Source organism: Choloepus didactylus, chromosome X (genome assembly GCF_015220235.1).
Source record: "Choloepus didactylus isolate mChoDid1 chromosome X, mChoDid1.pri, whole genome shotgun sequence".
In the NCBI taxonomy this organism is placed as follows: domain Eukaryota; kingdom Metazoa; phylum Chordata; class Mammalia; order Pilosa; family Megalonychidae; genus Choloepus; species Choloepus didactylus.
In genome coordinates this window covers 23,415,864-23,428,751 of record NC_051334.1, presented here as the reverse complement: position 1 = coordinate 23,428,751, position 12,888 = coordinate 23,415,864, and the positions used below count along the sequence as shown (strand labels likewise).

At 41.7% G+C, this 12,888-nt stretch overlaps 1 protein-coding gene across 5 annotated transcripts in view; it reads left to right on the top strand.

Moving 5' to 3' along the window:
- Nucleotides 1-12,888, top strand: part of PCYT1B (phosphate cytidylyltransferase 1, choline, beta) — a 188,558-nt gene that overhangs the window by 159,353 nt on the left and 16,317 nt on the right. For all 5 annotated transcript variants that reach the window (XM_037821896.1, XM_037821898.1, XM_037821895.1 and 2 more), the window contains 2 exons: nt 4,508-4,650; nt 7,485-7,673. In XM_037821896.1, coding sequence (XP_037677824.1) covers nt 4,508-4,650; nt 7,485-7,673 — 332 coding nt within the window. The remainder of the gene's footprint in view (nt 1-4,507; nt 4,651-7,484; nt 7,674-12,888) is intronic.

Here is a 12,888-nt window from a genome sequence, read left to right as displayed (position 1 = left end):
TATTTGTGTCTCTTTCTAGATTTCCTGTCCTTATAAGGACTTCAGCCATATGGATTAAAGCCTGCCCTAATTCAATTTGGCCTCATCTAAATAGGATCTTTGAAGATCCTATTCACAAAAGAGTCCATACCTTAACGAATACCTTCAGAAGTCCTGTTTACAAATGGGGTCACACTCTAAGGAACACAGATTACGACTTGAACATGTCTTCTGTGGGGAACATGATTCAATCCCCAATAATCTGCTCTCTGGACTCCCAAAAGACATGTTCTTCCCACATGCAAAATGCGCTCACCTCATCCCAACATCCCAAAAGTCTTAAGTCATTTCAGTAACAACTTTTAAGTCCAAAGTCTCCTTAAAATCAGTTATAAGTGTGGTCCATCCTGCAGCAAAATTCCTCTTGGTCTGTGGACCTGTGAAACCTAGAAAACAAGTTATTGCTTCCAAAATGGAATGGTGGGACAGGCATAGGATAGACATTCCCATTACAGAAGGGGGAAATTGGAAAGAAAAAAGGGGTCATGGGTCCTAAGCAAGTCTGAAACTCAGCAGGGCAAGCTCCATTAGATTCCAAGGTCTGGGCGTCTCCATGGATTGAAGCTTCATCCTCTAGGCCTGTTGGAGTTGTTTTCCTGATTTTAGGCATCAGTTGTCAAGTTCCAGCTGTTTAGGTATAGGAACAGGTTCAATATCCCTATTCCAGTTATCTATTGTTGCATAACGAATTACCCCCAAATGTGGCAACTTAAAAGAGCCATTTTATTTTGCTCATGATTATGTGGGCCAGGATTTCAGCAAGGGCTTAGCTGGGTGGTTCTTGTTTGGTGTTTCTCGAATAGTTGTAGTCAGATATCATTGGGCTGCAGTCATTGGAAGGCTTGACTGGGCTCAGGGTCCCGGATGGCAAACTTCAATGGTTAGCTGCTGATGTTGGCTGTCAGCGGTGAACTCAGCTGGGTTGTCACTGGAGCACCTATACATGGCCTCTCCATGTTGCTTGGGCTTCTCACAGCATGGCAGCTGGGTTCCAAGAGTGAGCATCCTGAGAAGAGAGCGTCCAGAGAGCAAGCAACCTTGGCAGAAGCTGCAAGGCTTCTTCTGAAACAGTCTTGGAAGTTACATAGCATCACTTATACCACATTCTATTTGTCATGAGCAAGTCACTAAGGCCAGCCCATCACAATCTCCATTTCTAAATTGAATAGTCAGGTGGTATTTTTCTGGCCCTGAGAGCACAGGCATACAACTGTATGTGGCTGTTCATATACACAAGGACCCTTCCTTGTGGTCCTTTAATCTGCTCTGCTGAGTCCTCACCAGGAAGGAAAGTCACTGTGGAGATCTGTTTGGGGTCCAGGTAGAGAAGGCCAGAATATTCATTGTGGGAGAAAGATGCTCAGGAATGTTCTGAGCATCCACATTTGGCTTTTATACTCTAATCGTGGTTTATTTTGAAAGTCAAAAATCATGTAAAATGAAGCCAGAGATATCAAGGGCATGAATTAAGCTTTGCAGCACTCTACTGTGCTTGTCAGAGCTACATGTCAAAATCCCTAGCAAAGCTGTATGAGAAGATGGAGCTTAAATTAAATAGACTGTAAGGTCCACATTACTCATCATCATTCTAATATTGCCTACTACTGTTGAAAGTTTCCTTCATTAACACGTGCTTTGCTGCTTCTTAAAATAGCTCCATAACCAAACGCTGCAAGTCTGAAAAGCATGATAAAAAAGGTTCTCTGATCATGCTCATTACTGTATATTTTTAGCAGAGCAATAATTAGGATTTGGAGGAAGCCGGGTACCTCATTATATCAGCAGAGGGCTCAGCTTCTTTTAGAGACCTACCTCCCAACCAGCCAAAGCACATCTCTCCCCAACCCCAACTCCACTTTCAGTTACTCGGCCATGGAGAGACCTCATCCTCTAGCTTCATAGAAAGGGTGAGCTCATGTCACAAGTGTCTAAATGACTTGCTAAAATCTGTTAGCAGCTGGAGAAGCTTATTAAGATTTCAGCGGGTGGGAGTATGGGTGAAATATCTGCCTGCTGAAAGATGGGATAGACTCCTCACCAGCGTGGGGTTGTCATCCAAGGCTTCACAGCTCAGGACCACTCAGGGTTTCTGCACCCACCAGGAATAGCACAGCTGGATCAGTTTGGGTGCTGTTTACATCCACATGTTTAGATGTTTGCCTTCTGTACCTTCTGTTTTGCTTCCTATGTCGGATTCAGTCTTCCTTGAAGGTAACAAAAGAAGTTTTGTCCTAGTGGCAGACCCCAACTAAGTCCTCTGAGCCACGTAACATTAGAAAATGGATACTTTTTCTTTTTAGCATCAGTAGTGCCACCCTGCTGCTGATATGAACTGGGAATGTACAGACGATATCAGAATAAAGCTCCAAAGGGATGGCATAGTAAGGGATGCAAGACTGAAAAATTCACATATGTCCATAGAATCAGAGAGAACTGGATTTGGAAAGTCATTTAGAGATCAACGTATATCTAGCCATTCATTCAACAAATATTCCTATATTGGCTGTTTGTCACCCGATGCTGAAAATATAGAAGAGACAAGTCAGGCACAGTTCCTTCCTTCATGTAGCTCATAGTCAAGTGGAGAAGACAGTTATTGAAAAAGTTGTTTTGTTCAATAACTTGGAGGTTTTGAAGGAAAAGAGCAGAGGACCATGGGAAGGAATAACAAACAGGAAAGTCCTAGTCTGGGGGTTGAGAGATTTCCTTGAGGAAGTAACACTAAAGCTGAAACCCTGTGGATGACCAAGAGTTGATCAGGTAGAGAGAGTGTGTGTTGGTGGCAGAGGGGTGTGGGGGTGGCAGCACTTTCAGGACACTGAACAAGTCCAGTGTGGCTGAGCTGAGGCAGGGTCAGCCTGTGGCTCAGTTCCACAGACTATAATGAGAACAATGCCTTGGTTTAGGGAGTGAAAAGGAGAGGGTCTGAGATGAGACTGGAGAGAAACACAGGGACGAGATAATGCAGGCTGTTGCAGAGCCAAGTTACAGGTCTGAATCTAAACCCAGTAGAAAGCCAGTGAAGGGTTTTGAGCAGGGCAGCTGACTTAACATTTAGAAAGACCATTCTGGCTTCTATGTGAGGACTGGGTTGAAGGAGACAGAAACAACATTGCTGGAGACTGGTATTGTGGCTTTTGCTGTAATCTTCGAACAAGATAGTATTGGATTGGTTTAGAATGGGGGAAGGAGCAAAGTGGATGAATTGGGGAGACATTTAGGAAATAGATTAGTGATTGGAAATTGGATGTAGGGAGTGAGGGAGAGGGAAGCAGTGAGGATGAGTCCCAGGTCATCTTGTCCAGCTACTTCAGTTCTCACCTGAGGAAACTGAGGTTAAATCACTTGCCTTCAGAGGGTTTGAGTGACTTGCCCAAGTCTGCACACTGAGAAGCCAGTTCCTTTGTCCCCAGGCTTTATCACACTGTCCAATGCCTGATATCTCTGACTGTGTAGCCGTAATGATATTAGGTAGAAAGATCTCTGTTGCCAACACATCATTTCAGTTGACAACAGAAATGTGACTATAAACCCAATTCATGTCTTTGTTAATGTTTGTGACTTCTTTGTAGCCAGTACTGGCTCACCCAAATAGATGCTTGAGGACCTTGAAGAGTTTCTATTAGAACTTGGCATTCTCTGTGCTTGTTTATTTTTGCTCGATCCCATGTATTCTAGATGAAAGGGCCTTTGAATGGTGAAACAACCATGCAGAGTAGACTGTTCTTAGGGAGATAAAATCATTGTGCACCCCACTGGCATGTCTTTAGATCAGAGACAAACAGAAATAGTATACTCTTTCTTCTTTTCCTTTGGTCTAATGTGTCACAGGCTTCCTTGGGGGGGGAGAAGTGGTGTTGCCATGATCTAACTAATTCATTGACTCAGTTGTTATTCTTCTCCATTCACTTATTCATTCAGTTTGCATTTGTTGAACACCTACCACATGCAAGACACGGGCACTGAGCTAGGTGCTGGGGATGTAGAGACAACTAAGGCATAACCTGTGCTTTCAAAATGTTCTGTTTCTACAAGGAGACAGATATAAAAAATACATTTGTTAATAGGAGACAAGTTTCCCTCCTAAATAGTGTGGATTCTGCCTGGTGATGTTGGAATGACCTTGAAGCTGGACCTTGCAGGATGAGAAAGAACTCTGCAGCTGATATGGGCAGGGAAGGGAAGTCCAGGGCAGAAAAGAAGCGTTCAGCATTAGCACGTGCCAGGAGCCAGGAGTGTGCCTGGCACATCCTATGGGGGTGGGTCCAGGATGATGAACGGGCAGTGTGTGGGAGGGAGGGAGTGTATGGAACCGAGGCTGGAAGAGTCAGTGGGGCCAGACGTGAAAACCTCACTGGCACACCCAGGTGCTGCAACTTTGTCCTAGAAAGGAATGCCATTAAAGAAAATGGTTCAGCTGGGGCATTCTTAGTTTTTCCTCTTTATCTCCTCTTTACTGTCCACACAGGAATGTTTGTTCCAACGCAGAGGACAGAAGGCATCTCAACATCAGACATCATCACCAGAATCGTCCGTGACTATGACGTTTATGCCCGACGTAACCTCCAGAGGGGGTACACGGCCAAGGAGTTGAACGTCAGCTTTATAAATGTAAGCATGCCACCCTGCACCCTCTGAGTGCCACCACATCACTGCACCACTAACTACCACCATTGCTAATGTTCATTGAGCACTTACTATATGCCATGCAGTGTTGTAAACAGTTTACATCTATTTTCTCCTTTAACCCACGTCACAACCTAAGGATGTATTATCCCCATTTTATAGATGAGGAAACCAATATCCAAAGTTACCCAAGGAAACAGGCAGTGAGCTTGACATTCTAAAATGGAGCTGCCTCACTTCCCTCCCCTTGTCCCAATTTAGTGTTTGCAGACTTGGATGAAGGGTTTCTAGGAGATCTGCCCCTTGTGAAAGGCAAGAGTTCTCTTCTGCTGAAAGGATGGAAGGAGGGCAGAGGTAATGAAAAGCTAAACCTTGAGGAAATGCTTTCTTGTTTTAACAGTTTAAAATTTTCATTTTATTAAGGCCTTACAGATGGTCATTAGAAACCTTAACAGCCATTTTTTATCATCCAGAGAAATTACAGCTGTTTAAATAAAGCCTAAAGTCTTTGGCTTCCTTTTGTATTTCTGCCGTATTGTTCCCACAGAGTTGCTGTTACTTTAATAATAGAGCAACTGTTAAAACAATCTTTAAAACAAGCAAAACAAGCTGTTAAAAAGCAAAGAGGGCAGCCACAGTTGCTGGAGGTGAGGTTAGTGAGTCTGAACAACTGTATTTGCCTGGCCTCCGAGGAGCTGATATCTTTGATTAAAACAAGATGTCTCCATACATACAGAATTTCTACCTGAACAAAAAAAAGATACTGTATGTTCAAAGGGTGAATTGTCTCCAAAACTAGATACTTACAATTATGTGTAGCTGTAATTATCCAGCAGCTTACACAATTGATCATTGATACCTTCAAAATAGGAAGGGGGTCTCATTAATTGTAGCATCAGTGATTATCAGTTGAGCTCATGAGTCAGGCTCTGTGATTTTGTACCAGCCGGGCCACAGACGGGAAAGTGTCAGGTTCAAGTGGCAGCAGAATAAAGTGATTATTTGTTATCTTATAGAGAATAAAGCCCTGGTTATTTCAATAAATTAAACTGTCTGTTTCTTAAAATTGAATTCAGTCAACCATCCAAGCATGTAAAGCCATTTCCAAAAGTTATTGCTCACTCTCACTAAATGGCCCTTAGCTCAGCCACTTAGCTCAGGGAACCATGCAGTTCACTGTGGATGTGCTTGTGGCCTTTTTATGACAACAAATCTGGCTGCAGCTCAGAGGTAAAATCAAATGTGTGGGATGGACGTGTATATATGAATCATGGAACCTCAGAGGTGGCAGGAACCTGATGGGATCAGTCACCCAGTCCAATTCTGATGTAGAGATGAGGCAGGCTGGGTCCAGAACTGGCTAAGGTCCCTCAAGTGAAGTAGAGATAGAGACAGCAGCAGCTGTCTGGTCTCCTGACTCCCAGTCCAGTGCTCATTCTACTATTCCGTGCTGCCCCCAAGAAATGTATATAAGAACCATTTTCCAGTGCAAAATGAACTGTGGAAGAAAATAATATAAAGACAACAGCTAACAATTATCAAGAGCTTGTCATGTGCCAATCTAAGTCTTTCACTTGGATTACCTCATTTAATCCTCATAATAAGCCTATGATGGCAGGTATAACAACTATATCCAACTTATAGATGAGGAAACAGAGGCCCAGAGAGGTTGAACAACTCACCCAAGGTCACAGGGTAAGCCATGGAGGACAGAGTGACCTCCCGTAGCACATATGCATGCATCTACAGCTAAATGGTAACACACAAAGCTCCCACTCCACCCTGAGGCCTCAGTAAGGTTTGGAAGGTCAAAATTAGGGAATCCCAACCCAATTTTGCAATAGTCTGGGTGTCTCAAAAATTCTGATATGTGAAATCAATTTTAGTCCCATATACTAAAGAAAAGCTAAAGTTTTACTCCCTTAGGAAAAAAGGTATCATGATTTCATGAGAGAAGACCCTTTGTCCCATGTTACTTTCATGGTTTTGATACCCTCATCAGGTAACACAGATTAAATGCCAATGTCATTTAATAGAACCAAAAATAGCTAACACACGTGGAACCTTTACTAAATACCAGGCTTTGTACATTATCTAATTGTCACATCAACCCTAAGAGGTAGGTATGATAATTGTACCCATTTCACAGATTAGGAAAAGTGGGGTTTAGAGGTGACACAGGACTTGCCCAACAGACAGCAGCTTCCAGGCACATAGGAAGACAGCATTGCTGCATAAAGGCTTTAAGATGAACAGAATTCCAGTCCAGAAAAGCTATCAGAATAAAAGCTTTCTTCATTACCAAACAAGTAGATGCAGTTGTTAGCTTAATGGAAAATATCATTACAGTACAATGAAAATTTCAGTATAACAGATGGGATCTAAGCCTAGCCAATGGTTCACTTATTTCAAGAAATACTGATTTTAACAATGTTCCATTCTGTGCAAAATTCACACTTTTGTCAAAGTCCCAGAAGAATTGTGTGGGATATTTGCCCAATATCTACGCAAAATAAAGCGTAAATGTGTATTTTTTATTCTTAAGTATGTGGATTCAACTCATAGATGTTTAAAAGAAAGAAGTCATTAAAACCGCCTCTACTTCACATTTATGTATCCAAATAGACTAATGACAAATGACTTTTCCTACAAGACATATGCCTTCCCCTCAATCCAGCCCTTAGAAAATGGCAATATTCTGACTGTCCAGGTTAAGAAAAAGTACAACTCAAATAAAATGTGACTATCACTGTGGATGTTTGATCTCTGTCATGCCCTCTTGGATAAATCTGTTTCTTTCTCCTTCAATTTTTGACCAGGAGAAGAAGTACCGTTTCCAGAACCAGGTGGATAAGATGAAGGAAAAGGTCAAAAACGTTGAGGAAAGATCAAAGGAATTTGTTAACAGAGTGGAAGAAAAGAGTCACGATCTAATTCAAAAGTGGGAAGAGAAGTCAAGGGAATTCATTGGCAACTTCCTAGAACTGTTTGGCCCTGATGGAGCATGGGTATGTAATTATTTCACTTGGCCCCACAATGACACATTTTCACTTTATCCTGCTTTTCATGGAGCCACTCAAAGGTATCCCTTAACTCAGTCCAGTAAGTGAGCTCCGTTTTGGGGCATCAGCCTGAGTGACTTCAAGTCTGTCATTTCCTCATCTAGTTTCTGCTTTACCCCTTAATATGGCACACAACAGAACCCGAGGCCAGCTCTGGTCTTTGTTCCTATTTCTTGTCTGGCGCTTAGAAGCCATTTGGGCCTTGTTGGATGTCTGTTATTGCAGGGGTTGGTTCCATAGCTCATCCCAGTTTCCCAGTCAGAGGTGATGCAAAGCTTGGGGAGGTGGGGGAGAAGCGGGTCAGTGGCAGCATCGAGCTTGGGTTGCAAGGCAACAACAACAGACTCTTGGATCAATGACTGGCATTTGTGATTTGGGGAGGAGGATGCAGAAGAAATGCTCCTGCTTCAGTCAGGTTTTGTTGTCAGGAATCCTCCTCTTTCACTGGTTGGAGGAGAGAGAGAAGAGGTGGGATTTTGCCCTGCATCGGTGCCCCTCATACCCTGATTTTCCCCTGCTTTCCCATGGCATGCAAGTGTTGGGATAATATGAAAAAGCCTTAGGGGACTGCGGCCATGATCTGTATCTTAAAACTGAGAGAGAAAAAATGTGCAGAAGGTCTCCTTTCCTAAATCCTACAAACAACTCTGAGTGATAACAATGGAAAGGGAAAAGACAATTCTGGGAGCCATCTTGCCTTCCTTTGGTATTTCTGTTGTGCATGCACTTCCAAAGTGAATAACCGGTACGATCAGCAGAGTTATGATCTATGATCTAGGGGCTCTATGGAAGAGGTACTTTTAAAGCTAACTTTCCTTTTAAAACAGAAAGAAATGGTTCCATTTAATTTCCCTGATTTTAAGTAGCTTAAATTTCCAATTATGACTTTTACTTTTAAATTTTATTGATGGGTTGTCAATGCTGCCTCTCTGCTCATTTGAGTTTGTTCATTAGAGGATTATCTGAAAGTAAAACACTCAATTAGGAATAGAAAAAAGAACAATGTTGGGAAGTTGGAAGAGATGCTTTGCTTAAAGCCTAAGTGGCCTCTAAGTGATTATAGAGGTCGGTGCTGCGGGCCAACCATGTCCTAGCTGTTGGATCTGAGCGGGATGGGAGAGTTTACAAGGGGCTGCTTGGGCCCTCAATGACTTCTAGAAAGAGATGGTAAGAGGATAGGGGCCAGAGGCTGGGCTCCTTTTCATTTTCTCCAGGCCTGTAAAAATTTTCAGATTGGGTCCAATTAATTCATGGGACATTTATTAACCACCTACTCTATGCACAGCACTGTGGAAGCCACAAAGATAAATAAAGGGCAGACCATGTTCTCTGGGATTCCATGCTCTCTGTAACATAAAGGCTGAAATTTCCCATTAACCTGGTGTGTAGTGTAATATCCACATTTTTCACAACCAAGTTTTGAGACTAAAGAAAGAGCTAGTGGATTTTTAAAAAAAAATTTATTTTGAAATACTTTCAAATTTACAGGACAGTTAGAAAAAAATACAAACCCCACACAGAGAACTTTAGCATATCCCCATCCTCCAAACACCCAGATGCATCAATTTTAACATTTTGCCACATTTGCCGTGTCATTCTGTCTATCCATCTATCTGTATCAATCTGTTTTCTGAATGTTTAAATGTAGCTTGTATACATCATGCTCCTTTCCATGTACCTTTCCTAACAAGCATATTCACTTATGTAACCATCTTAAGTGCAGTTATCAAGTTCAGTTACCAAACTTAACATTGATATATATATATCCTTATAGTCTATATTTCAATTTTTTTCCTATGCCCCAATAATATCTCTTTGAGCCTTTTTTTTCTCCCTTGCAAGATCCCACCCAGGATCATGTATTGAATTTAATTCTTATTGTCTCTTTAGTTGCTCTTTTTTTTTCAAATTGTGGGAAAATATATACAACATGAACTTTCCCATCTCAACCACTCCCAGGCATAACATTCAATGGGATTAGTTGCATTCACTATGTGATGGTACCCTCACTACCTTCCATTACTAAAACTTTCCCATCTACCCAAACAGAAACCCTACACCCATTATGCATTAACTCCCCATTCACCCTGCCCCTCACCCCTGGCAACCTGTATTCTAATTTCTGTCTCTATGGGCTTGCATATTCTCCGATATTTTCTTTGTAGTTACCATGAGGCTTAAATTTAACATCCAAAATCTGTAACAGTCTCTTTTCTTTGATACAAAACTAAATTTGATAGTATATACAAACCATGTTTCTATATTTTTCAGTCACCCAGCTTTATGTAATTCTTGGCACAAATTACATGTTTATACATTGTGAGTCCCAAACCACTGATTTCCCATTACATTTTATGCATTTGCCTTTCAGATCCCATAGGAAGTAAAAAGTAGAGTCACAAACCAAAAGTACAATAGTACTGGCATTTACCCATGTTGTTACTTTCACTGGAGATCTTTATTTCTTCATATGGCTTCGATCTGTTATCTACTGTCCCTTCCTTTCAATCTGCAGAACTCTCTTTAACATCTCTTATAGGGCTGGTCAACTGATGACAAACTCCCTCAGCTTTTGTTTATCTGGGAATATCTTAATCTTTCCGTCATTTTTGAACGATAGTTTTCCCAGATACAGAATTCTTGTTTGGCAACTTTTTGCTTCCAACACTTTAAATATGTGATCCCTCTGTCTTCTTACCGCCATTGTTTCCAATGAGAAATCAGTACTTAATCTTGAGGTCCCCTGTATGTGGCATGTTGCTTTCAGATTTCGCTTTTTATTGTGGCATTCACAGTTTGATTATGTCACAGTGTGGGCCTATTTAGGTTTATCCTACTTGGAGTTCAGTGAGCATCTTGGATGATGTTCATGTCTTTTTTTAAATTTGGGAAATTTTCAGCCATTATTTCTCTGAGTATTCTCTCAGCTCATTTCTCTCTCTTCTCCTTCTGGGACTCCCACAATGCATCTATTAGTATGCCTGATGGTGTCCTACAGGTTTCTCAGGCTCTGGTCACTTTTCTTCATTCTTTCTTCTTTCTGCTCCTTAGAATGAATGGTTTCAATTGTCTTGTCTTCAAGTTCTCCGATTCTTTCTTCTGCTAGCTCCAATCTGCTGTTGAACCCCTCTAGGGAATTTTTAAAATTATGTTTCGGTGGTCTTTAGCTCAGTTTGGTTCTTTTTCATAATTTTCATCTCCCCAGTGATATTTTCTTTGTGTTCATCTATCATTTTCCTGATTTACTTTAGTTCTTTGTCCATGTTGTCCCTTACCTCTTTGAGCATACATAGGCCCATTTAAAAAAAGTCTTTGGTATGTCCCAGATCTGGTCCTCCTCCTCAATGATGGTTTCTAGTACTTTAATCTTCTGCTTTGCCTGGGCCATTGCTTCCTGGTTTTTTGTTTTGTTTTGTTTTTGGTATTTTTTTGTAACTTTTGTTGAAACCGGGACATTTTGAATTTTAAGGTGTAATCACTGGAATTTAGCCTCTGTGGTGTTTGTTCCTTAAGCTTGCATCTAACTAGTCTTATGTTAGAGCTTTCCTTGAATGCTGGGCACTAACACACACATGCGTGCATGTGTGCACATGCACGCGCACATACACACACACACACACACACACACACACAAAGGGAAGGGAAAAAAGAAAACACCTTTCCCAGTCTTTGCAGATTGACCTGTGTGAGTGCTCTTCTTCAGGGCTTATCTATACAATGAATTTAGAGAATAGCTCCAGGCCAAAGCATAGGATCCTCCTTGATCCTTTCTGAGCATGCATCTTGTTTTAGGCATGTGGGGGGTGGCCCTAGGAATTCCTCCATTGACTTGGTTCTGAATGTCCCGTCTTCCCTAGGAAACAGTTGCCTCACTGTCCTGGGCACTGTACTGTATGTCTATAGCCAGCCATTCTTGACCCAGGCAGTATGACTTGGGCTCACAGCATTTTGTAGGAGGGTTCTGCCTTTTACATGCAGGGCAAGTTCTGGGACAGTGAGTCCCTCAGGCCACCACCAGACAAATTGGGCCAGACATCCAAGCTCCCAGTATGTTCACAAGGATTACTCTGCTTCCTCCAGAACAGGAACCAGGGAATCTGTACTGGGAGTGCAGACTGACCTGTGAGGGGTGGAGGAGGGGCCAGCCAGGGCACCCCAAGATCCCTACTGCTTTTAAGTGGCTTTTTTTTTTTTAATTCAGTGCTTACCTTGTTATTGTAGTCCTTTTTCTTGAGCATTGAGAAAGATGTTTCTGCTAGTTCTTGCTGATTGCTGAAAGCTTCCGTGGGGGGTGGAGCCCTAAAGCATCTCACTCCGCCATCTTAATCAGGGCAGGCAAAGCTAGTGGTTTTTAATGGAATTATATAGGCATTTATTTACTTACAGGGGTCCATGCCAATAAGCCCTGCTATCGTAACTCAAGGGGCTGCATGTTTCCCCCACCTGGAGTGAGCAAGGGCAGGGAAGGGATATAATTTCATAGAGACTACAGACCCTAGTCATTTCAGGCTCCAGTGAAGATGAAATAGTAAAAGGAATTGTTCTAGGGAAGTCTTCGGTGACAGCGAGCTATGGTGATTTTTAAGAAATGAAACCCAGCTTAGAGACTGGAGGTTTTTCTTTTTTAAAACTTGCTATTAGTGTCAAAACTGTTATTAACATTAATTTACCGTATCAGCCAGACTTAGACATTACTTTTTTTCTGTTGACATTAAAAGTACAGGAATAGTTACAAGGATGTTAAACGCCAAGATAAGTAATTTGCTTTTCATGAATATGCTATTATTATAATAATTCTTTATTTGTGGATTGGGACTGGAACTCTTTCTTAAAATAGAGGGTCTGCCTTACCTGCAAATACAGTACTGATGCAAATAACCCAAACTGGGAAAGGCAAAATAGAAGGATTTCAGGTACAAGATTTGGCACAATGTGGGTTTGTATGTAGCATAGTATTAGCTTATAGTGGGTACTGCATAAATGTTTCTGGATTGAGTATATGTATGAATGGATGTGGAAGAAGACCTAGTTAGAGAACCTTCCAGCATCTGTAAGGTATATGTTAAGGCCTAAATTGTCCAAATATATGCATACATACATACATCCTTAGACCTTTATTGCTTATGGCGCTTGATTCAGGTTTCAATCTGGTGTTTGGTGG